At 37.6% G+C, this 24983-nt stretch overlaps 2 protein-coding genes and 1 pseudogene across 3 annotated transcripts; 2 read left to right on the plus strand and 1 right to left on the minus strand.

Annotated features, from left to right (window-relative positions):
* Positions 1-8468: 8468 nt before the first annotated feature.
* On the minus strand, positions 8469-11826 carry LOC145789314 (putative pre-mRNA-splicing factor ATP-dependent RNA helicase DEAH2; annotated as a pseudogene). Its single transcript, XR_014345978.1, has 7 exons — positions 11768-11826; positions 11425-11437; positions 11192-11341; positions 9903-10643; positions 9364-9489; positions 9014-9252; positions 8469-8897 (listed from the first exon to the last, which is right to left on the minus strand). The product of XR_014345978.1 is annotated as a putative pre-mRNA-splicing factor ATP-dependent RNA helicase DEAH2 (transcript).
* Positions 11827-16642: 4816 nt separating this feature from the next.
* LOC114311942 (uncharacterized) lies at positions 16643-20156 on the plus strand. Its single transcript, XM_082898034.1, has 6 exons — positions 16643-16910; positions 17109-17347; positions 17869-18021; positions 18244-18450; positions 19576-19689; positions 19899-20156. Exons 1-6 carry the CDS (start codon positions 16643-16645, stop codon positions 19989-19991), a joined length of 1074 nt encoding a protein of 357 aa, XP_082754160.1. The 3' UTR covers positions 19992-20156.
* Positions 20157-21056: 900 nt separating this feature from the next.
* On the plus strand, positions 21057-24727 carry LOC145804741 (pentatricopeptide repeat-containing protein GUN1, chloroplastic-like). The gene is made up of 4 exons (XM_082899714.1): positions 21057-21508; positions 23023-23239; positions 23999-24183; positions 24287-24727. The coding sequence occupies exons 1-4, from the start codon at positions 21447-21449 to the stop codon at positions 24549-24551; spliced, it is 729 nt and encodes a 242-aa protein (XP_082755840.1). The 5' UTR covers positions 21057-21446; the 3' UTR covers positions 24552-24727.
* Positions 24728-24983: the final 256 nt, after the last annotated feature.

The raw sequence follows: 24983 nt of genomic DNA on the forward strand, positions 1-24983 counted from the left end.
TAAATTCTGAATCTCCGTATTTACAGCTGTCTATATATCTGGGTGCAGCCTCAGATATTTGTTGGTGGAGAGAGATAAGAGAGATATGCTTTTGCAGTTGGAGAGTTATTACACTGAGGTGATTTTCTGGTACCTTGTTTCGTCCCTCCTTTTCTTTCTGCCATTTTTGTCGATTTATTTGGTATATAATGTTGTACTCCTTAGAAGAGTATCCTTAGAATTACGGGCAGTTCACTTAAATGTGTGTAGATCGCTTTTTGACGTGACAACTAGGACTGTGGGATGAGAGCCGGTGGAGAGCTCCGGTGAAGGTTGTTCCGGTGTACGAAGAGCAGAGGGTAAAAATATCAAAGCTAAGGTGTCTGAACAGAAGGGTTAGCAGAAGTAACAAATCCTGTAGAAGTGTTCGTATAAAAGATTTGGAGTTATTTATAAAAAATGGAAGGAATCGGAGGCAGCCATTACCGGACCCCCATTGCGTACCGGAGGTCAAGGACACCAGCGGCCAGTGGATATAGGCGTAGTTACCGTAGTCGTGCACCTTTTAAGACCCAGTATGTTCCGTTCAGAATATTCCCCGATTTATTAAGAAGACTAAGAGGGGAGTAAGGAAATTACAGCTATACGATGAACAATTAAGGGACGTTAAGTTTGATAATAAAGGTGTGGCAAGATTACTTAATGGTATTGAGTTGGGTAATAAGAGATCTGACCGTCAATCAGACAAGATCGTGGTTAAGGGTATCAAATTCATTGGTAATGTTCAATTGGGACAGGATGCTAAGGACGAAGCTGTGGTCCACCACGTGTTGTTTTTTGTCATCAGTGATAATAGTCCGTCAGATTCCATCCCTACACCTGACAAGATATTTATTGGAGTTGGCGAGGGTAATCCTGAGACTTGGATTGTTGATCCTGACCAGTCCGACCGGTTTCGGATGCTAAAAAAAATGAGATTTAAGCTCGTTGGTGGCAAGGACAAAGAGTACGTTCGTCACGGGATAGAAGTTGTAGACCGGTTCTTCCCAGTTGATGTTTGGACGGACTACAAAGATATGCTGTTGGGAAATGTTGGACGGACTACAAAGATTGAGGGTTTCCTCCAATCTCTCCTCCAACTAGCCTGTCAGCCATACTACATACTTGTCGCAAGGGAGCTCCATAAAGATGGAAACCCTCACCTTCATGCCATGGTTCAATGCACGAAGAAGATCCAAACCTCAAACCCGAGATTTTTCGATCTCACTGGAACCAATGGGAGGATCTACCATCCAAATATAGAAAAACTCCACTCGCCATTAGCAAGTTGACAGTATATACAGAAAGGGGGCGAGTTCGTCGAATGGGGAGAATTTTCATCTAAGGGGAAAAGTCCTTCGAAAAACAGAGACGAACTCTAGAGGGGAATACTTGGCGAAGCAGAAACGGAGGAACAATTCTTTGCTCTCTGTAAAGAAAGATGTCCCACTGATTACGTCACAAAATACCCCCAATTAAAAATATTTTCGAGGGATCATTACAAAAGAGAGAGGCCCCCATATACTAGCCCCTTTAATTCATTTCCTTTCTTAAATGAAGAAATAAAAAAATGGGCAGAAAATAATATTTTGTTTGTAAGTTGAAATTTCGTTCAGTACGAGTTATGTCAAAATTGCTGTCTCTCCGTTTGGAGGGAAGACGACTTCCTTAGATTAGGGATACACAAAAACAATATCAATAATTTATATACTGACGAAGAACTCTCCTCCTCCTCTGATAACAGGAACCAGAGCAGAGGCCCATTCGCCCAATCTCCCTCTACCTCGAAGGACCCTCAAGAACAGCCAAAACCGTCTGGGCCAGAAGCCTCGGACGACACAATTACTTCTCCGACAGAATAAGCTTTAAGGACTACGACTAAGACGCCATCTACAACGTCATAGACGACATCAAATACTCGACAGTCCCTACCGAATTAATGAAGAATTTAGTAGGATGCTAGAGAGATTTCCATGTATTTGTTAAGTTCTATCTAGATCTCACTATTAGAGGAGGAATTCCTTGTATTTTATTAACAAATGGGGACAGTAGTTGGTTAGATTCAATGTCCCCAAAAATGAGAGAATGGTTTGATGTTAATGTAACCATTGTCATGATTAATGAAAAATTTTATTAAATTTATTTATGAAACCACTCAAAGTTTTATTTACTTACTACATTTCCCTTATCATCAACTGTTACATCTTGAGTCACATCACTATTTTTTACACTGATGATTACATTTCGTAAAACATTAGAAAATTCTGCTGGATCCATAACAACTGATCCTCTACGATCAACATCCTCTTTGCTAATACCAATCTCTGAAATCGACGGACCAAGATCAACATCAATAGTGTCATCACCACCCCGGCGTACATCAATATCTGACAAACTCAGACGACCTCTGCGTTCATGAATAGCTGAACCACTTTCCCCAAAACCTCCTAACAACAAATCTCTTCGCCTCTCTAGTAAACCAATAGCCTTAGTCTGTGTCAGAATCGGAATGGCCTTCGTTGGAGGACAATGCCAGACATCAACATTATCATTAGTATATTTTTTAGATAAAACAACAATAGAGGGGGCTCTCATTTGCGAATCTTCTGGCATGTCACTCATAGAATACTTCAGATACCCCTTCATTTTACAATACGTAACCCCCCTTTTAATATTGGAATTTTCAAGTCGATACTTCACCATCCATGGCACCTGTTTGTCGTTAATTGAACAATAACCATTCCCATAATAGACTAACTCGCATTGACAATCTACTGGGAAAATAAACCACGCCTGTAAACTGTCATTACCGTCTAACCTCTGATCATAAACATTTACTCTGACCAACCCACTAGCATTGGGTGCGCAAAGGGAGAATATTTTATCAATATTTTATCAACTTTAATGCTTTTTTGTTTGTATCTTAACCTCAATTGAGAAAATAAATTAGGCAACGCAAGTTCAATACAACTGAAATCACTTGCCGAAACACCTTCAACAACCCCAGTTTTTATATTGTCCACCTCCATTAACCTGAACATTAAAAATAAAAATACATCAAATTACAATTCTAAACAGTTTTAAAGTACATTTGACTCCTTAAAGTAATTTTGCATTCCTTTCCACTAACAGTAGCCGCCACTGAATATATGGCACCCTTTTGAATGCTTCTAACATTTCCCAACAGCGTATCTTTGTAGTCCGTCCAAACATCAACTGGGAAGAACCGATCTACAACTTCTATCCCGTGACGAACGTACTCTTTGTCCTTGCCACCAACGAGCTTGAATCTCATTTTCTTTAGTATCCGAAACCAGTCGGACTGGTCAGGATCAACAATCCAGGTCTCAGGATTACCCTCGCCAACTCCAATAAATATCTTGTCAGGTGTAGGAACGGAATCTGACGGACTATTATCACTGATGACAAAAAACAACACGTGGTGGACCACAGCTTCGTCCTTAGCATCCTGTCCCAATTGAACATTACCAATGAATTTAATACCCTTAACCACGATCTTGTCTGATTGACAGTCAGATCTCTTATTACCCAACTCAATACCATTAAGTAATCTCGCCACGCCTTTATTATCAAACTTAACGTCCCTTAATTGTAGTTCGTCAGAAAGCTGTAATTTCCTTACTCCCCTCTTAGTCTTCTTAGATTAGGGATACACAAAAACAATATCAATAATAGTAATAAGGAACCGGTCTACAACTTCTATCCCGTGACGAACGTACTCTTTGTCCTTGCCACCAACGAGCTTGAATCTCATTTTCTTTAGCATCCGAAACCGGTCGGACTGGTCAGGATCAACAATCCAGGTCTCAGGATTACCCTCGCCAACTCCAATAAATATCTTGTCAGGTGTAGGGACAGAATCTGACGGACTATTATCACTGATGACAAAAAACAACACGTGGTGGACCACAGCTTCGTCCTTAGCATCCTGTCCCAATTGAACATTACCAATGAATTTGATACCCTTAACCACGATCTTGTCTGATTGACGGTCAGATCTTTTATTACCCAACTCAATACCATTAAGTAATCTCACCACGCCTTTATTATCAAACTTAATGTCCCTTAATTGTTCATCGTATAGCTGTAATTTCCTTACTAGGGGTGTGCATAATACCGTCGACACCGCCGAAACCGCCAAAATCGTACCGAACCGCACCGCCAAGGCAAATTCGTTACTATTTGCCAATCGAACCGCCGGTTTTTGATAAGAAAAATGGCAAATTCTAGTGACACTTTTATCAATCCGCCGGTTTCTATTTTTCTTCCAAACCGCACCAACCTGCACCGCTGTTAAGTCATGTTTTATAAGATTCTAAAAATTCTTTTTTACTTAAGTTTGCTTGTTGTTCTATACCTTAGAATATAGTATTACATTACAGCTCGAGGGGAATTCAAGACATCAGTAATCTAAAATAAAGTTGGATTCCAATTCACTTTTCAATCTTTTTTTTTTCTGGCCATGTTGCAAACTTGAATCAGCTCACTTTTCAATCTAAATACTTTTCAACAGTAAACATTTTCAGTATATTGTAAACCCTGAATGATATTAATTTTATGTATTATATTTGATCATTGTAGCTTCCACAAATGCTTGTAATGAATTGATTGCATAGTCGTTGATATTATCATGTTGTTGCTACACTTGCTGCATCAGAAAAAAGCTTCGCAAGATGCTTAACATCACGGTATCTCTCGTCTTTTTTTTACTCATTGATTTAAGTTTTGAAATTTGAATTATATTTTTTATAAACCGCCAATCCGCCCGAACCGCCAAGGTAAATCCGCCATTATTTGCCAACCGAACCGTCGGTTTTTGATAAGAAAAATGGCAAATTCTAGTGACACTTTTATCAATCCGCCACCCGCCGTACGGTTTCTATTTTTCTCTCAAACCGCACCGACCCGCACCGCGCACACCCCTATTCCTTACTCCCCTCTTAGTCTTCTTAATAAATCGGGGAATATTCTGAACGTACCGTCTGCGAACATACTGGGTCTTAAAAGGTGCACGACTATGGTAACTACGCCTATATCCACTGGTCGCCGATGTCCTTGACCTCCGGTACGCAAGGGGGGTCCGGTAATGGCTGCCTCCTATTCCTTCCATTTTTTATAAATAACTCCAAATCTTTTATACGAACACTTCTACAGGATCTGTTACCTCTGCTAACCCTTCTGTTCAGTCACCTCAGTTTTGATATTTTTGCCCTCTGCTCTTCGTACACCGGAACAAACTTCACCGGAGCTCTCCGCCGGCTCTCTTCCCACAGTCCTAGTTGCCACGTCAAAAAGCGATCTACACATATTTGAGTGAACTGCCCGTAATTCTCGGGATACTCTTTTAAGGAGTACAACATTGTATACCAAATAAATCGACAAAAATGGCAGAAAAAAAGGAGGGACGAAACAAGGTACCAGAAAATCACCTCAGTGTAATAACTCTCCAACTGCAAAAGCATATCTCTCTTATCTCTCTCCACTGACAAATATCTGAGGCTACATCCAGATATATAGACAGCTGTAAATACGAAGATTCGGAATTTAAAATTTGAATTCCCGCCCATTACTGTTCATTCACGCAGAATTCTGTGCACCTTTGCTTTATATCCAAGCAAAACCACCACGATCGTAACACGTGGGTGGACAGGAGATGGCCACGTCTACTCACACCAAGCCCCGGATACTCACACCAAATAGTGATTACTATTTGGTGGGATTTAATCTCCACCTTATACGTCACCATCCGTACGTCCATCAACGGATGAAATTGCCTAACGGGTACAATTTCAACGGGGGGGCGCTAGTAATATTATATATAGCGCCCCCCCAGCTGGTGTGACCTCCCCCTATATAAAGCCTCAACAAACAACATTCACACCTGTGTAAGTTAAGTGTTAATCACTAAATAAGCTAAATAATGTCTCGCCAAGCCTCTTTCCGTTTTTATGCCAAGAATGTTTTCCTCACCTACCCATAATGCCCATGTCCAAAAGAACAACTCTTAGAACTCCTCCAATCTCTCCTCCAACTAGCCTGTCAGCCATACTACATACTTGTCGCAAGGGAGCTCTATGAGGATGGAAACCCTCACCTTCATACCATGGTTCAATGCACGAAGAAGATCCAAACCTCCAATCCGAGATTTTTCGATCTCACTGGAACCAATGGGAGGATCTACCATCCAAATATAGAAAAACTCCACTCGCCAATAGCAAGTCGATAGTATATACAGAAAGGGGGCGAGTTCGTCGAATGGGGATAATTTTCATCTAAGGGGAAAAGTCCTTCGAAAAACAGAGACTAACTCTGGAGGGGAATACTTGGCGAAGCAGAAATGGAGGAACAATTCTTTGCTCTCTGTAAAGAAAGATGTCCCACTGATTACGTCACAAAATACCCCCAATTAAAAACATTTTCGAGGGATCATTACAAAAGAGAGAGACCCCCATATACTAGCCCCTTTAATTCATTTCATTTCTTAAATGAAGAAGTAAAAAAATGGGCAGAAAATAATATTTTGTTTGTAAGTCGAAATTTCGTTTAGTACGAGTTATGTCAAAATTGCTGTCTCTCCGTTTGGAGGGAAGACGACTTCCTTAGATTAGGGATACACAAAAACAATATCAATAATTTATATATTGCCAAAGAACTCTCCTCCTCCTCTAATAACAGGAACCAGAGCAGAGGCCCATTCGCCCAATCTCCCTCTACCTCGAAGTACCCTCAAGAACTGGCAAAACCGCCTGGGCCAGAAGCCTCGGACGACACAATTACTTCTTCAGCAGAATAAGCTTCAAGGACTATGACCAAGACGCCGTCTACAATGTCATAGACGACATCAAATACTCGACAGTCCCTACCGAATTAATGAAGAATTTAGTAGGATGCCAGAGAGATTTCCATGTATTTGTTAAGTTCCAACCAGATCTCACTATTAGAGGAGGAATTCCTTGTATTTTATTAACAAATGGGGACAGTAGTTGGTTAGATTCAATGTCCCCAAAAATGAGAGAATGGTTTGATGTTAATGTAACCATTGTCATGATTAATGAAAAATTTTATTAAATTTATTTATGAAACCACTCAAAGTTTTATTTACTTACTACATTTCCCTTATCATCAACTATTACATCTTGAGTCACATCACTATTTTTTACACTGATTATTACATTTCGTAAAAATTAAAAAATTCCGCAGGATCCATAACAACTGATCCTCTACGATCAACATCCCCTTTGCTAACACCAATCTCTGAAATCGACGGATCAAGATCAACATCAATAGTGTCATCACCACCCCGGCGTACATTAATATCTGACAAACTCAGACGACCTCTGCGTTCATGAATAGCTGAACCACTTTCCCCAAAACCTCCTAACAACAAATCTCTTCGCCTCTCCAATAAACCAACAGACTTAGTCCGTGTCAGAATCAGAATGGCCTTCGTTGGAGGACAATGCCAGACATCAATATTATCATTAGTATATTTTTTAGATAACACAACAATAGAGGGGGCCCTCATTTGCGAATCTTCTGGCATGTCACTCGTAGAATACTTCAGATACCCCTTTATTTTACAATACGTAACCCCCCTTTTAATATTGAAATTTTCAAGTCGATACTTCACCATCCATGGCACCTGTTTGTCGTTAATTGAACAATAACCATTCCCATAATAGACTAACTCGCATTAACAATCTACTGGGAAAATAAACCACGCCTGCAAACTGTCATTACCGTCTAACCTTTGATCATAAACATTTACTCTGACCAACCTACTAGCATTGGGTGCGCGAAGAGACAGAGAGAGAAGGGAAGGGCTTGTTTGGAAACGGCAAAAACTTGGTTTGAGTGGGAATTGTTCCTCTCTGTGCAGGGCAAACCTTAGTTTTAGTAACATCGGGCCTAAAAAACATCTAGTTTTATTTTATTTTATTTTTTTGCCTCACCAATTTTCAGCGAAAGCTGGGTTAACTATCAAGAACAACAGAGCAAAGCCTATACATTGAAAACTCAAAATGAGGTCAACCCCAACATCCTTTCATCAGGTAGACAGAGAGAGAGATAGTCCAAGCAAGCTATGGTGTAAGGGTGGACATTTTCCCCAAACTGCTTCTAAGTCGTCTACCTAATTCACGAGAATTTTTTGAGCCAATATAGAACTAGTGATAATAAAATCACTATTATGAAGGAATGGAGATAGAAATTAAAGAAGCCTTCTACAAAACAGAACAACAACAAGCTTTATGTTTATGGAAGAATCCTCAATGCAAATGGCATTGACACTATTATAAAGCAGACACATCTGTATTAGACAAGCATCAGTAGCAACGCATCTGAACACTCCTATAAACATAAATTTCAATCTTCTTTGCTCCGCAGTTCATTACCTATCACTTCTTTTAGTACTAAATTTGACATCATACACTCAACAACTATGAGACAAACAAGAAAACACTATGAGACAAACAAGAAAACAGACACTTATAACATAGTAGTAGAATTATGCATAATTTTTGTTCAGGAGATTTGTAGATCTTTACTTCCATATTATGCATAGTTAGCATAAACAGTAAGAAACTAATCAAAGTTTGGTATTTTTGTCTCATACAAAATGTGTATAAATTTTGCACTATTTCATGTATTAAATTCCCTATTTCCATGGTGAACATTACTCTGCTGACAACTGTATTGAACAAGAACCAATAGAACCGCATATTAGAAAGAGAAACTACCCATTCCCCACGAACACCTGTTACTGTGTGGATGAAATTTCTACTTGTTAAGACAAAATCATTATAGATGACCCACTCTGGCTTATGATCCAGGCAATTTGAAGGGTGCAAGTGAACCACCTACATATGCCACATTACAGTATTAGAAAAATGTAAGAAAAAATCTTGTCCCGTGTGAGTCAAATATACAATCTCCTAAAGGTTAAAACAAGAGATGAATCAACATATCTACGTACCTGATTGTCCTTCACAGTAAAATAGTGTCCAGTGCGCTCCAGATGAGCCACCTGCGTGAAATATCCAGCTAGCATAGCTTTTCTGATGTTGATGTAGTAGTCACGACTGTTAAAATCTGTACTGCATTGCTTGAGGTTGAACCTAACCATGATCCGAACTAGCTGTTGTCTCACATTATCAGCAGCTTTCAATGCCCTTTGGTTGACAAAGTTTTCATAACACCAAGATGGATCCTCGTCTAAAACCCATTTACATGTAAGCACGATAAGAAATGCATACATCATTAATAAAAGCCTCTCTGATTCTCAAAGCAAAAGGCAAGAAATAGAGAATGCAGTTAGATACTTACTATTTTGCTTGTATGCATGGTATACATTCAAGGGTGTAAGGTGATCCCCATCAATGAGCCCAAACCGTGCCTTTGCTTCATCTGCTGCTTTTTAAGCCTCCTTAGGCCAGATAAAGTAATTGGGTACTAAAGAAAAAATTGGTTATCACAGAGGACGCCCACGATAGGTCAGCAGATGCATAGAGGCGAGACGACACCATGTGCTTCATGAGAGAATACTGAAAAACTGCAACTATCTGTATCAGCACTTAGAAATTCTATGGTGCATGCCAACAGGGGGCATGGAACCCAGACAAGACAGTTGCTGAAGACAACCTAAGTGGACACACATTTAACTGCATGCAGATGTACACCATGTACAAAAAATGCAATTAAACACGTAACATCATATGCCTAGATACATGTCTATGCACATGATACAAAATGGGCACGCATTCACAAATAATGAAGCAACATTCTCAGCCCATCGTGGTCTACGTCAACTTAGACCCACGATTAGACTCACAAACACAAAGAAAGCCAGGTAACAGACAACAAACCTGAAAGCATGGTAGAAATAGACAGAATCTCATTTGAACAGTTAAATTCCTGGCTAAAAACAAGCATCTTTGACATCTGCGGATCCAAGGGGAACTCACTCATGATCTCACCCAGCTTGGTCAAGTTGCCTTCATCATCTAACGCTCCCAAGTAATTCAAAACCTCTAATGAGCGCATCAATGTCTTTGGGGCAGGGGGATCCATAAAATCAAAATGGACCAGATCATCTATCCCTAGTTTCTTCAAGGTGAGAACTGTGTTTGCAAGGTTTGATCGCAGTATTTCTGGGTATGTCTGTGGCTGAAGATCATTATTGAAACTTTTCTCAGTGTAGAGTCTAAAACATTTTCCTGGTTGCGTTCTTCCAGCACGACCTGATCTTTGGTGAGCACTAGCCTTTGATATCGGAGAGACCAACAAAGATTCAACACGTATTCGAGGGTTATAGACCATTTGTTTTGCAAACCCAGGGTTTATCACATAAACTATACCATCTATGGTCAAAGAGGTTTCTGCAATGTTGTTGAGACTACAATCTTCCTCCCAGGAGGGCCGCCCACAGTCAGGGGGGTAGGAGCAGGTTCAAATATCTTCTGCTCCAAAGCAGGAGGAAGCGTAGAATACAGCGGCACTGCTTTCACAGGCCTGCAGGCATCTCCCATATTTCCAATTTCTTTTGTCATTTTCCTACATACATCTTCTATCTCCTCCTCTCTAGTAAGAAATACGTTTGTCATTTTCTTTGTTACGATGCAGAGAAAGGGCAAAGTATAACGATAACTATTGAGAGATATAATAATGATAGGGTAGTTTGTTTTGATATGTATGAAATACGATTTAAAGAGAGATCATTTTTGCCTATTTTTGCTTTTTCCAATTTCCTTTATAACATTATTTTTATTTTTATCTGATATATACATTGTATATAAAAAAAATGAGGCCCCCTTTTATGCAGGGCCTTGGGTGAGCAGTGAGCACCAAAGTTGCCCAATGGTCAAGCCAAGGGTTGCTTAAATCACCCGTGACTCAAACCCGCACCCACACCAATAACAAGCCTTTATAGTTAGGCCAAGCCGCCTACATACCCTAAAAGTTATCATATGAGACTAAATTTGGAACATAATGACCCCAGGTCCACACACAACAACAAAAACATAAAGAAAACAAGACCAACAAAAATTTGAACAAAGTTTTTTTAAAATTCCACCAATGCAAATTGGGTGTTAGTAGCATACAAAATTAGAAAAACATGAAACCAAAAACCAAAGATTCATAAATGTTTACTTACCTCATTGGCATTCATGTTGCTTTGAGTCCCAATGCCAGTCTGCCACACCACAAGTGGAAAATGGTCATTAAGCTTTCCTTCAGCCACCTCTTGGGCTACTTGCATTGTTGCCTTCCCTATGGACGGGTCAAGACCATATTCTATGTTGACCTGCAGTAGAGTATAGTACATACATACAAGTCAAATTAGTAAGAGAAAACACATAAAAAAAAAAAACATAACCCACACCATACCATAAATAATTTTCTGAAATGGAATGGAATTTTTGAATAATTAGTTTAGAAGAAAACATCCAAATAAGAATATGGAATTTGTGAAATGGAATGGAATTATAAACCCACACCATACCATAAAAAATAATTTCTAAAATGGAATTTGTGAACTGAATTCCAATATTTATTGGAAGCAGAGCATAACCATGTATGCATTCTCTTCTGTGAATAGAGCTCTCTGTGTAAGCGACTCGTTTCAGTCCCTAAGCCCACCCCAACTCTCTCTCTCTCTCTCTCTCAAACAACAATGTATTGGAAATGGTTGTTTTTGGTTTTTTTTGCCCTCCTATCACTCATCACTGACCTGTCGATGTGGGTATTGTTATTGGGGGGGTCCTCCATCATTTCTGCTCTCGAAGTCATAAGCCTACCCCAACTCTCTCTCTTTCTCTCTCTTAAACGACAATGTATTGGAAATGGTTGTTTTTGGTTTTTATTGCCCTCCTGTCACTCATCACTGACCTGTGTATGTGGGTATTGTTGTTGGGGGGGTCCTCTATCATTTCTGCTGTCGAAGTCACAGCAATAGTGCTGTTTTCAAACCGCGACAATGGCGAACCAAACGTCGAGTCTGATTCTTTCTTCTCAACTGAGTCTGCCTCGTTCGAGTTGGAATCTTCTTCTGGGTCCTCATGGAGGAGATGAAGAAGAAGACCACTGCTCGGATGTTAGGATTAGCGTTTGCATTTTTTGGGTTGTAATTTAAGCTCTGTATAGTAGATAGAGAAGCTTTTGGGTTCTTTAGCTATGTAATTTAAGCTCTGTATAGTAGATACAGAAGCTTTTGGGTTCTTTAGCTATGTAATTTTTTATTTTTATTTTTTTTACTATGTAATTTAAACTCTGTAATTTAAGCTCTTTAGTATAAATAATATATTTATTTAAATTATTTTAAAAAATCTCACTATTCAATTTCTTATATGAATAAATTAGTAAATTAGTGTTGATAACAGTTTAGATGATAGTAAAAAATAAATTATTATTGGGTTTTTCATAAATATTAAATTTTTTAAGTGTATTTATGTTAAGTGTATATAAAAATTTAAAAAAATTACTTAAAATATTAAAAATAAAATAGAAAAATACGAAACAAAAAATTTCAACTTTCTAAAAAGTGAATTTAAAAAACTCAATTGGGTGAAAGAAAGGGTCAATGTCCCAAATTCATATCAATTTGTTTTAGGATGGACCAGCCTATCTATTGAGATCTAGGCCCTATAATAATTCTATAAATGCAGTTGAGCTTTTAAGTTTATCAGTTCTTAAGAAATGTTATAGATTTATAATTTTAAATTTATAAATTTACTCATAATAATGTGGTGTGTGATAAATTAAAATTTGACACATCATATTATATTATTGTGATCAAATTAAAATAAGTTTTTAAACATTTTTTTTAAATAAAAAAAAAATTTGAACATAGCTAGCATAAATGTGGAGTATCTGAAGTGTCTTGGAAAACCAGTAATTGACTTGATTTATATTGTGTTTAGAAGAAAAAAAGAAAAGCAACAAATGAAGCACAAGTAATTGAAGTAAACTTTTAAACATGAATAAAGAAGATTTTTTAAAAATTAGTCCCATTAATACATTTTGTAAATTATTGGTAATTCATATATATTCTATATTTCCTCGAACGTTTTAGAATTTTGGAAGCTGAAATTTTAGAATTTTTTGCAATCATAAATTAAATTAATGAATTTTTTCATTTTAAAAATAGATCCTACTAACTACCCCTCAACCCCTCAAATTGGTTAAGGTTCAAATAATATCAAAAATATTAAAATTAAAATTTAATATATATTTTACATAACTCCATACATTTTTATGTATTTATATATATACTCACATCATTTTAATGACATATGCTAACAAAAGCATTGTTTAATATTAAATTTGTGTAAAAAAAATGCTTCAAGAAATAGTGAAAAAGTTAAAATAAATTTTTAATTCAATAAAAGTATTTTGAAATTAGTAAAAAAATATCTAGTTTTTTTTTTCTTTTCCTTCCAAGTCTAAAAAAACCTACACGTGAAAAAGTTATTTGAAATTTAAAAAAGAAAATTCATTCAAGACCAAAACCAACGAAAGACCAAAATTTTGCTTCTTTTTATTTATTTATTTATTTTTTACCAAACCCAACCTTAAAATGTCAATTTATCTGTTTTATATCCACAAACCAAACACCGCTGAAGGAAGGGTGGTTTCAAATCCCTGTGGCCCAGTTGCTGAAGGGGGTTATTATACAAATGTGAACACAAGTATTCTTTGAGGTCTGAATCAGATTCTACAAGCACACACCACTTCTATAAAATTTATATCCGGCAAAAAGCAAAAAGATACATAGTAAATAGTGATATGGTTCGGAATTCTATTCAATCAAGCAGAAAAATCAGGCCGTTGATGGTCTTGGTGGAGGCAGCGATATTGGGGATGTCAAGGGTGGTGGTACTGGAGGCAGTAAGGGAGTTGGCGTAAGTAGAGGTGGTGATGAAGGCGGAGGTGGCAGTGTTGGGGGTGGCAAGGGAGGTAGGGAAGGTGGCGGTGTAAGTGAAGGTGGCAGTGCTGGAAGTGGGAAGGGAGGTGGTGTAGGCAGAGGTGGCGGTGTTGGGTACGGCAAGGGAGGTGGTCAAGGTGGAGGTGTTGGGGGCGGCAAGGGAGGCGGTCAAGGTGGAGGTGGTGGTGTGTAGGTGGAGGTGGCGGTAAGGGAGGTGATTGTGAAGGTGGTAAGATAGGCGGAGGTGAAGGTGAAGGCAAGGGAGGTGGTGTTTAAGGTGGAGGTGGCAGTGTTGGGAGTGGCAAAGGAGGTTGTGAAGGTGGAGGTGGCAGTACTGGGAGTGGCAAGGGAGGTGGTGTAGGTGAAGGTGGTTGTGAAGGTGGTAGTGTAGGCGAAGGTGGCTGTGAAGGTGGCGGCAATGGAGGTGGTGTGGTGGAGGAGGTGGTGTAGGTGGAGGTGGCAGTGAAGGCGGAGGTGGTGGCGGTAAGGAAGGTGGTGGCGTTGGTGGAAGCAGTGTAGGTGGCGGCGGCAAGGGAGGTGGTGGTGTAGGCAGAGGTGGCGGTGCTGGGAGTGGAAAAGGAGGCGGTGGTGCTGGGGGTGGCAAGGAGGTGGAGGTGGAGGTGGAGGAGGCGGTATTGGGGGTGGTGAAGGTGGTGCTGTAGGCGGAGGCGGCGGTATTGGCGGTGGCAAAGGTGGCGGTGGTAGAGGTTGTAAAGGTGGTGGCAAAGGAGGAGGTGATGGTGGTGGAGCAAAAAGTAACGAAAAATGTGATAGTGGAGGCGTAGGGCTATTATCATAAAAATATGAAACAAGTGTTATCTTATATTATTGTGTGTGTAGTTATGTACTCTAAATAAGTCAATCAAATAATGCATCATTGGAGCATATTTCCAAATGGATAATGCTACATATCATGAAATAAATATCATGAAAAACTTCATGAAACTAATTCAATGGTGAATGCATAACATACAATAAAACACTACAAACACTATAATCTAATTCAAGGGTGGAGAATCTTCATGAAAACTTTTCATGACATTGTTTTCATGATACCTAGCATTATTGTTTCCAAATTGCGAATAATCCCATTGTATCTTTTTTTCTTCCTTTTATTATTTTATTTTAAGCCCCTAGGAGTCTTCCCTTTTTTTTATCTTTGTTTTTTTTTAAACATAGCCCCAAGAGCTTGAGCTTATTATGTAAAGTATGTTTTTTTTTTTGTTTTTTTTTTTATTTATTTTGTCAAAGATAGCATTAATATATTGATATAGTTAAATTACAACTAAAAAGTTCACCACTTTTCCATTAACTTAACCTCCCATTTATCACACCCTAAGATGGGCTACTAAACCATTGGGATGGCTTTAAATTTCACTTGTTTCAAGAGTAATTTGAACAATTGATTTGGCTGGGCTTCATGGAACCCCTATTTTTAGAAAAAAAAAAAAATGAGTAAATTAAATTAATGACCTCGTTAAATTCACCTTCATATAAATTAGAATGGTGACTAGGTGTGTACTTTAAAATGAAAAAATGCTATGAACTCCAAATAATATATCAAATTTTTTAACAAATATTTCATATGGGTGTAGGATCCACACAAACTCACATGTGTGTGAATCCCACACTCATGTAAGAGGTTTGATAAAACATTTAGTAAATTATTTAGAATTCCTAGCATTACTCCTTTAAAATTAATAGTTCAACTATATAAATCATAAAACTGACAAATAAACAAACAAAATCATCAACAAAAAAAAATATTGGTTGAAAAAAGTGACGATGAAACTCTTGTAAGAATTATCAAAAAAAGATTTTCCAATTGATCAATTTTGCACTTAATTTGTTAATGTTATTTCAATTTGGTTCAATTGATCATGTCCATTAAAATTTTGAGAAAAATTAAAGACAAAATGATCTATTCACCTTTCCCTCTTCCACAAACCATCTCACTATGGATTTTACCCATTTCCGTCCAATTTCTTAACAAGTGTTCTTAATTGGAATAAATTGATGCAATATAATCAAAATTATATGAACCAAATTAATACAAGAGAGAAATTATATTCATGATTAGTCTTTAGTCTCTTGAGTCATCCACAATTCAGCTTCAAGACTGATTTTTGTAGAAGTTTCAATGATGGGGAACACAACTTTGAGACTCTGAATTCTGGATTAGGAGTTTAATGTGCTTCATGGCCGTTTTAGATTTGGGAAGAGATAAGGATATGATGTTTTAGTTGAAATTATTTATACCAAGAACATGTTTACACATGCATCTATAGCAATTTCCCTATTTGGCTAGTTTATAAGAGCTCGTTGAAAAGGAAGAGATAAAAGAGACGATGTTTTAGTTAAAAGCATTTATACCAAGATCATGTTTACGCATGCATAAATTTTCTTATTTGGTTAGTTTATAAGAGCTCTTTTTTTCTTAAAGAAAGTGTCAAAGGGATACTTTTATCTTCGATCTTATTATCAACTTTCCGGTTACAAAAATAAAAAATAAAAAACTACACCCAACATGGACAATATCTCATTTATGTATGCATTTACAGTCTTGTTTATGCATGCAGTCATACCAAGATCTTGTTTACCCCTATAAGTACCAGAATCGATTGCTTGTATTAAGCAAAGTTTTTCCTAAGCTCTGTTCCTCTCTTTTCCTCTTAGTAAAAGATGAGGAAGTTTTTAAAGAATGTTGGAATGTTTACTGTAATGGTGTTGGTAGCTTTGTTTGTGGTGGGAGTAACCGAAGGACGAAGGTTTGAGGAAGAGACTAATGGTGGCAGTGATGAGGATGGCAAGGCAGGCGGTGATATTGGGGTTGGTGAAGGCACCAAGGCAAACAATGTTGGTGGAAGAGGTGGTAATGGGGATGTTGAAGGTGGTGGTAGCGATGCTAGGGTGGGCAAAGATGGTGCCGTGCCAGGTGATGGTGCTGGAGGTGAAAAACTTGGATTTGGAGGTGGTCATGGATGGGGGAGGTGGCCATGCCGGCGGTGGCGGCTATGGAGGTGGAGGGGGCCATGGTGGTTGTGTTTCTAGGGGCTGCGGTGGAGGTGTAGGGGGAGAAGGTGGCGCTGGCAAAGGTGGAGGTAGCAAAGAGGTGGCAATTGCAAAGAAGGTGGTGGAGGTGAAATAGGTGGAGGTCGTGGTGGTGTTGGGGGTGCCCCAGGTGGAGGTGGCAAGGGTGGAGGTAGTGGAGAAGGTGGCAATGGTGGAGGAAGAATAGGTGGAGGTCATGGGGGCGCCCCAAGTGGAGGTGGCCACGATGGCGGTGGCAAGGGTTGTGATGACAAAGGTAAAAGGGGTTGTGAAGGTAGTGGTATTGAGGGTGGGGAAGGTGGAGGCGGTGGTCCTAGGGGTGGCAAGGGTGGTCATGTGGCAGGGGCATGGTAATAGATAGAGATGGAGGACGTGACATGCATGGGGCCTATCATAAGCATGAAAAGGTGTACGATTTACTATGTACCAAGTTAATGAAATAATGCAACAAAAATTATATCACTACAAGAAATCAAAGTTTTAAAGACAAAATTTTAGGAACAAAAATAATTTGTCTATAAAAATTATACTTTTAAGGACAAAATAAGGAAATTTGAAAAAAGAAATACTTAATCATATTATTATATTTTTAAGACAAAGCCATTTGGTTGTAAAAGAGTTAATGCCTTTTTGCAGACGTCTTTAGTTGGTTGCCAATAAACCTGACTCATTTATTTTTTTATTATGTTTTCACTATTTCCACAATTATAATCGGGATTTCATTTCCTCTCCACACCTCTCTCTCTCTCTCTCTCTCTCTCATCCCTAATTTCATTGTTGATTTCATCCCTGCTCTCAGAGAGTCTGATCGATGGTTTGTGGATTTAATCTGAATAGGGGTGCGACTACCTATTCAGATTTGTAAGGTTAGTAGACGACCATATGGTGAAGCATCTGAAAAATTTACTAGTGAATTAGGGATTGTCACTAGGCAATTTGCCCCACAAAATGTGCCATCGTGGACTGATATTAGTGAAGAGGATAAAGAAACATTGGTTGCATACCTTCAGGTAAGTGGTACAATTGCTGAGATTTAGATTTCCTCTTTCCAAATTATTTTCTAGATAGTTATTTCCCCAGTAAATTTCCTCTTCCCACATTATTTCATCAAGCATTTTGATAGCACTATTTGTACCATTTATTTGTTTCTGGCACAATAATTAACAAGCACCATAAATAACTTTGAGGGAAGGTTTTAATGTGCTTTAATTTTTTCTTGTTTGGTATGACAGGAAGGTTTTAAGTTTACCAATGAACCCTATGCTATTGAATCTATCCTCTATTTGATGCACGACCGGTATAAGAGCTATCGCCATGACCTACGACAACGCTTTAGAAGTTTCCCTACAATGGAATCTGCCCTTGCAGATCCACCTGAAAATATGGAAAAGGAGGCGTGGAAGTTCTTGTGCGAAAAGTGGTCTGACAAGGACTATAAGGTAACTTTGTCAATCTTGTCTCATTTTCTGTCAAACATAGTGGTTTAAATATGAAGTGCCCTAAGCTCCGTGTCATAATATGCTATGGTATGAACAGTAATTGTGTTCCTATTCGAAGTTAAATGCCGAGTTTGATGTAAAATAAACATCACCTTGCAGAATGCTTGTGAATTTGTTGAATCTTTAAACAAGGAATTTATGAAAGAAAAGGAAATGCATCTTTGTAATTCTAGAGTTAACACAACTGAGAGAAGTTGTAGATTTTTGTTGGATCAACTGTTAAGAGGCTTTTGCATTATGGGAAAGACTACTTTACGCATTAAGAAAAATATGCATATTTTATTTTTTGACTATATGATTTATTATGATTGGCATGCGAAAGTTTTGGAAGCATTATTTTCACAATCACGGACTCAAATTGTCACTAGAAAACAATTCTACATTAGTACTTCACTTTGCTAGTCTGCAAGTGAAAGTGATGAAAGCCTACCAACAAACAAGTGCAACCTGCTATCTCCAATTCTATATGTCCTGTAGATGAGAAATGTTTAATAATAAAAGAAACACTTTGTACTATGACTTATGCATTTAATAATAGGTGAGATGTGGCAAGAATAAGTTGAATCGGTGTGTTTGATCCCACTTGAAAACCAAAAAGTTATTGATTTTTTTGTATAGGTGCTTTTGGGTGGACTTTTCAACATGTTTTGTTTCTGTAACTGCCATTCTTGCTGTGTTTGATCCCACTTGAAAACCAAACAGTTACGATGAAACTAGAAAATTGTTTATGTGGGTTATGAATGGTGAATCGGTGTGAACATTTATAGTTTCCCCACAATCCGGTTATGTTTCTTTACGCCTGCTCTATAAAATTATTTAAGCATGCTTGTTACTAGTTTTTGGTCCGTGTCATGTATCCATTAAGGATTATAACCGAGTTATTTATTTCCAAACAGGTAACCTGTTTCAGGGGGGCCGTACAGACGATTAGTGAAGCTTCCATTACTTGTTTATTGTACAATATGTAGCTTTAGCCGTAGGCTGTATCATCTTCCCGATAGTAATTCACTGTCCTGTTAAGCTCTCTGTTTGCTAAATACTAATCTTTCTCATTATTCCTAGCAGGGTTCTTGTTTTGTGGTTTTTCAAAAATATGGAGGGATGCTGGAACCCCTGCTGATTCTTTATGAGGTTTGGCCCGAATGCACCGATGTTCCCAAAACCAAATTCCAAATCAAGGTTTGTTAATTCTTCAAATGCTAATTGTTTTCTTTAACATAACCATGATTGTTAATTGCTGAATTTCAATCAATATTGTTGAGAACCTAGTCCACATTGTGGCTTTTTTTATATTTGGAATTAATAATCAAAGCACTAGATTGTTGGTTGACTTTTGCTTATATTACTTGACCATTCTGGATTGTGAGAGTTTGGCCTATTCTATGCAGGTCCTGCAAGCTTGCGTCGATTTAAAGCTTAGGAGCTATCTGCTAGATTTTGAATGCCATTTCAACGAAGCCATTGAGAAGAAGATGCGATGAGTTGAGTTGTTTTGTTATGTAGGTAGATATAACTCTAATTACAATCTGTTCATTGAATAGTTGAATGCTACAAATTAGAAATGGTACTTTTGAAATCTCTATCAGATATACAATCAAGATATTACGTACTAATGAATCAGAGCATGGTATTTGTTCGTTATTGAATGTGATGAGCATTTTTTTTTTTTTTGGTGTAGTTGAATTTTAATTTGGAGATGAGCAGATGGTCTGGTGATAAATATTTTCTATTTGGTTGTTGAGAAATCAAGAAAGGAATATAAGTTGATGTTCAAACTAGTATTTTTAGAATAATTGTTACAAAATAAAAAAAAAATAAAAAAAAAATTATTAAACTTTTAGAGACCAATTTTACTTGTCTCAAAAAAAATTTAACAAACTTTTAGCCACCACTTTTATTTGTCCCAAAAATTAAAACTTTTAACCACCACTTTCATTTGTCCTAAAAAACCTAAAACTTTTAGAGACCACTATCATTTGTTCCAAAAATTAAAACTTTTAGACACCAATTTGTGTTGTCTTAAAAATTAATTTCGTCTCCATAACTACTACGGTGGCCTTGAACTATAATTAGACTTTTAGAGACAAATTTTGATTGTCTCAAAATCAAAACTTTTTGTAACCACATATATTTGTCTCTAAAAGTCTATTTATAGTGACAAATGCAAAATTTTGTCTCTAAAAGTCAATTTTTGACTTTTCCGGACGGGCTATTTGGGACAAACCTCGCGACGGTGGAAATTTGTTGGCTAAAGTTTTTTCCAACAAATATTACGCTTTTAGGGACGAAATAAATTTGCCCCTAAAAAGCTGATTTCTTGTAGTATATGTTATATCCCAGCTATATATCTTCTGAATACTAATAAAAAATTGTGATCATTGTTCAAGCTTATTATGTTTCTGCTCGAAATTATGCAGTTTCCTTGTTCTGTATCTTTTTATATTTTTTTTTCCCCAGATCCATAATTATAGCAATACTTAATTTTCCACCACATATGCAAACAGTGTATGGTGGGTTTTTCATTTTTGGCAAAGATTTGAAACAAATAAAGAGTTCAGGCAAGAAGGGTTGAAAGCGGATGTTGTGTTTTATAGCAAACTCATTGATGCATTGTGTAAAAAGGGGTTAGTCGAGTCATCTGTGTTATTGCTTGATGAGATGACCGAGAGAGGGATTCAACCAAATGTAGTCACTTACAATTCTATAATTAATGCCTTTGGTCAGTCAGCAATTGGAGAATATGCAGAGGATGAGTCACAGGTTGAATCTTCAGAGTCAATGGTTCTTCGGGATGCCTTTCAGAGCAAGATTGAATATGCAGAGGATGACAGGATCATAAAGATTTTTGAGGAGTTGGCTACTGAAAATTCATATCATTCAAAGAATGATCACAGGGCAGACAGGAGATTTTGTGTGTCTTGGGGGTTTTTCAAAAGATGCACGAACTGAAAATAAAACCAAATGTTGTCACCTTTTCGGCAATTTTGAATGCTTGCAGGTATACTTTTCTGTCTGATCCCTACCATCCTTCACTAAATTGCATACCTTGTTCGGTGGAAAATATTGAAAGTGAAGAATGTGGCTGTATACCTAGTATCTGCTATTTTATCTAGCCTCTATATTATTTTTGTGACATGTTGTGCTGTTGTTAGATTTCACTTCTGCCTGTCTTGGTTTCACCTGTACTCTGTAGCCCATTATTTGGGCTGACCTTCTTACATAACTTGCTTCGTGAAACAGGCCAGTCGAGCACATGAATTGAAAACATTTCAGATGCTATTTATGCATCTTATGTTGAATAAATGATTTTGGAATACAATATGAATGTATGACCTGTAGTCCTATGTGCTAGTAATTGTACCACAAGCTGAAGTTGGCTGGACGAAGTCAAGTATGTGCTTAATCCATACTCATTTGGGGCTTCAAAACATCAACTAAATTTTTCTAAACTTGAGTAAATCTTTATTCAAGTTCATATTCTTGAAGTATCAATCAGTTACTGCTCACCATAAGGTAAAGTATGGGTTGCAAAAATATTTTATTTGATTGAGTTATCAGTCCAGATCAGTAACCTTAAAATCATAACGAGTTAGAAGATGTATCAAAAAAGACATAAAATACTCCTCAACAAGTCTCAAATCAATTATTGTTGTTGGATAACTTCTGAAACTATAATACTGTGGCTCATGTGACATATGCCTTATGGGACTCACAAGCTTACATTTTTGCACTGCTACAACAATTATGCTCTAGGTGGGTGAGGTGAGGTGGTTATCAAGTAATGGAAGTTATCATTTGTAAATCCAAAAGCCCAATGTTAAAAAACCTTTAAAATGTTGTAAGAAAGGAACACTCAAGTCATGCTGCAATATGGCGCAAAGCGTGTTTTTCTATATATTTATTATCCCTGTCCTTTTGCAATTTACCTCTTCAGATGTTTAATTTTATATGTTGTGCCTTCTTGTTTTACTGGTGTTGCCTAATCCTAGGGCATTCCTCAAGGATATCTTTGAAAACTTTGTTTTAATTTGTGGCTTTGCAGTAGATTAAGAGCTAGTTCTCTATTATGTCTCCTTTGGTTCTTGTGCAGGCTAAGGGAGACTTCTATTAAATCTCCTTCCATTATTTTTATCAGTTATATATAAAAAAAAAAACGCCCAATTATTTTTATCAGTTATATATATATTTTTTTTAGGTTGGGGAAAAAAAAAAAACGCCCAATTATTTTTATCAGTTATATATATATATTTTTTAGGAGGGGGGGGGGGGGGGGGGGGGGCGCGGGAATAATGGTAACCAAATTGTGTGTGTGTGTGAAGGAACCACTAATAGGCATTATGATTGGAAGGATTTGTTATACCCAGGACTTGGAGATTGTCATCAGTGTATTAGAAGTTTAAACTTGCTGGTTTTTTGCCTGTGTCATTTTCCAACTTCTTGATAGCACTATTTTATGCATTTTGCTGAAAATTATGGTTTATCTTAGTCATTCAATTGGGTGACTTGTTGCAGCCGTTGTAATTCATTTGAAGAAGCTTCATTGTTATTGGAGGAACTTCGTTTATTTGATAATCAAGTCTATGGTGTGGCACATGGACTTCTCATGGGCCATAGGGATAATGTATGGATGCATGCTCTCTCTCTTTTTAATGAGGTGAAGCATATGGACTCTTCAACGTCATCTGCATTTTACAATGCGTTGACTGACATGCTATGGCACTTTGGGCAGGTATGTCTTAGTAATTGCTGTTAATTGAAGTTACATGGTTTCTATTTTATTTATTTATTTTAATTTTCCCTTTTTCTCGGTAGGTAATTGGGACACTATAAGGTCAAGGTTGTTTAACTGGTACATATTTAATGATTCCAATAGGTTCTAACTCTCTTTCTCTTGGATTGTGCTGGAATTGAAAAGTTGGCATCATGGTCGTGTGGTTCATACGTCATTTTGGCTATTGCATGGGGCACAAAATGGCTCCAGAGTTGCTGTTACCATTGTATCTAATAACTTGCCCCATTTACTATTTGCGTGTCCAGAGATACTAGTGTGTGGAGTTGCTAATTAAATGAAATTTAAATATTTATTTATTTTTATTTTTTAAATATCACAAAAGCCAGTGAAGAGTGTCCAAAGTTTTTGTAAAGGTCTCCAAAAATTTTCTGGTTGGTTGCCTTACATATAACTGAATTGTGTAGATGAAGGAGATGATAGAAATTCAATGTTATTCTATTTCACTTTTTGCAGCATCACCTTACTTTAACGAACACGATTCTTTCTCTGGTATTTGTTGCAAGGGTTTCTAAATCTCCGTTGCTTGATATTGTATAGACTGTCCTCTCCTCTGTTTTCCTTAGAACAGCTTTTATTTCTGTTTGTTTCAGTTTTCTCCTCCCAGTTCTCACCTCCTCCAACTGGAAATCTCCAAAGAGTTTCATGTTAACAGATCCCAAAACTTTTGTTCTTGACTCTGTATTTGTTTTCCTATAGAGACGAGGGGCCCAACTGGTGGTGCTTGAAGGGAAACGACGTCATGTCTGGGAAAACATATGGTCTGATTCTTGCTTAGATCTGCATCTGATGTCTTCTGGTGCTGCACGCGCAATGGTTCATGCCTGGCTGCTCAATATACGCTCTATTGTGTTCGAAGGTCATGAGTTGCCAAAACTACTAAGGTATATCATCATATCAAAAAACCATCAGATGATTCTGTACTTTCACCATTTAAAATCACATTTCAATCGGAGAGAGAATAGTCAACTTTTGTCGACTGTGCAGCATTTTAACAGGGTGGGGCAAACACAGCAAAGTAGTTGGTGATGGCACGTTAAAGCGAGCAATCGAGACACTTCTTACTGGCATGGGTGCACCGTTTCGGGTTGCCCAGTGTAATATTGGGCGGTTTATAGCAACTGGAGCTCTAGTGGCGGCCTGGTTGAAAGAATCAGGGACGATGAAAGTCCTCATTCTTCAGGATGACAGAAATCAATCTGAAACTGCAAGATTGGAGCATATTCCTGAATTGCAAACAATCCCCTTGTAGTAGGTTGTATTTCTATGTGGGTTTTTTTGTCTCTTTTTTTTAAAAAAAGGTCTTTGCTTCCAACGTTTGTATTCTGTGTAATTAAGTGATCCGAAAATCTACTCTCTCTCTCTCTCTTGTAAAACTCGCAAATGTATCTTTGTAGCTTCTTCAGTGAAAGCAAACAGTTTTTCCTCTCCTCGGTTTTACTGCAAATTGTAACTGAATGTATAAGAAACCAATGAGTTTAGCAGGAAGTACAATAACCATACTTTCAGGAGTTAATTGGAATTGAATGTATAGTCAGGAAGCCACACTTTATGTTGCATTTGTGTTTTAACATTTCCTAATGATGCTTACATTGCCAAAATCAGCAGTGTATCAAATCATTGATATGAAATGATATTTTTAGCCTTTGAACAAAGGGCTCGGGTTAAGGAGTCATTGGTTTAA

The sequence above is a fragment of the Camellia sinensis genome, chromosome 12, assembly GCF_055761805.1.
Source record: "Camellia sinensis isolate YWXY chromosome 12, ASM5576180v1, whole genome shotgun sequence".
Classification (NCBI taxonomy): domain Eukaryota; kingdom Viridiplantae; phylum Streptophyta; class Magnoliopsida; order Ericales; family Theaceae; genus Camellia; species Camellia sinensis.

Coding starts and splice junctions, on each gene's coding strand:
- LOC114311942 (XM_082898034.1), top strand. CDS start 16,643: ATGAGGAAGTTTTTAAAGAATGTTGGAATGTTTACTGTAATGGTGTTG. Junction 16,911..17,108: donor GCCAGGTGATGGTGCTGGAG/GTGAAAAACTTG, acceptor GAGGTGAAATAG/GTGGAGGTCGTGGTGGTGTT. Junction 18,022..18,243: donor CATTGGTTGCATACCTTCAG/GTAAGTGGTACA, acceptor TTGGTATGACAG/GAAGGTTTTAAGTTTACCAA.
- LOC145804741 (XM_082899714.1), top strand. CDS start 21,447: ATGCACGAACTGAAAATAAAACCAAATGTTGTCACCTTTTCGGCAATT. Junction 21,509..23,022: donor GCAATTTTGAATGCTTGCAG/GTATACTTTTCT, acceptor GACTTGTTGCAG/CCGTTGTAATTCATTTGAAG. Junction 24,184..24,286: donor GAGTTGCCAAAACTACTAAG/GTATATCATCAT, acceptor TCGACTGTGCAG/CATTTTAACAGGGTGGGGCA.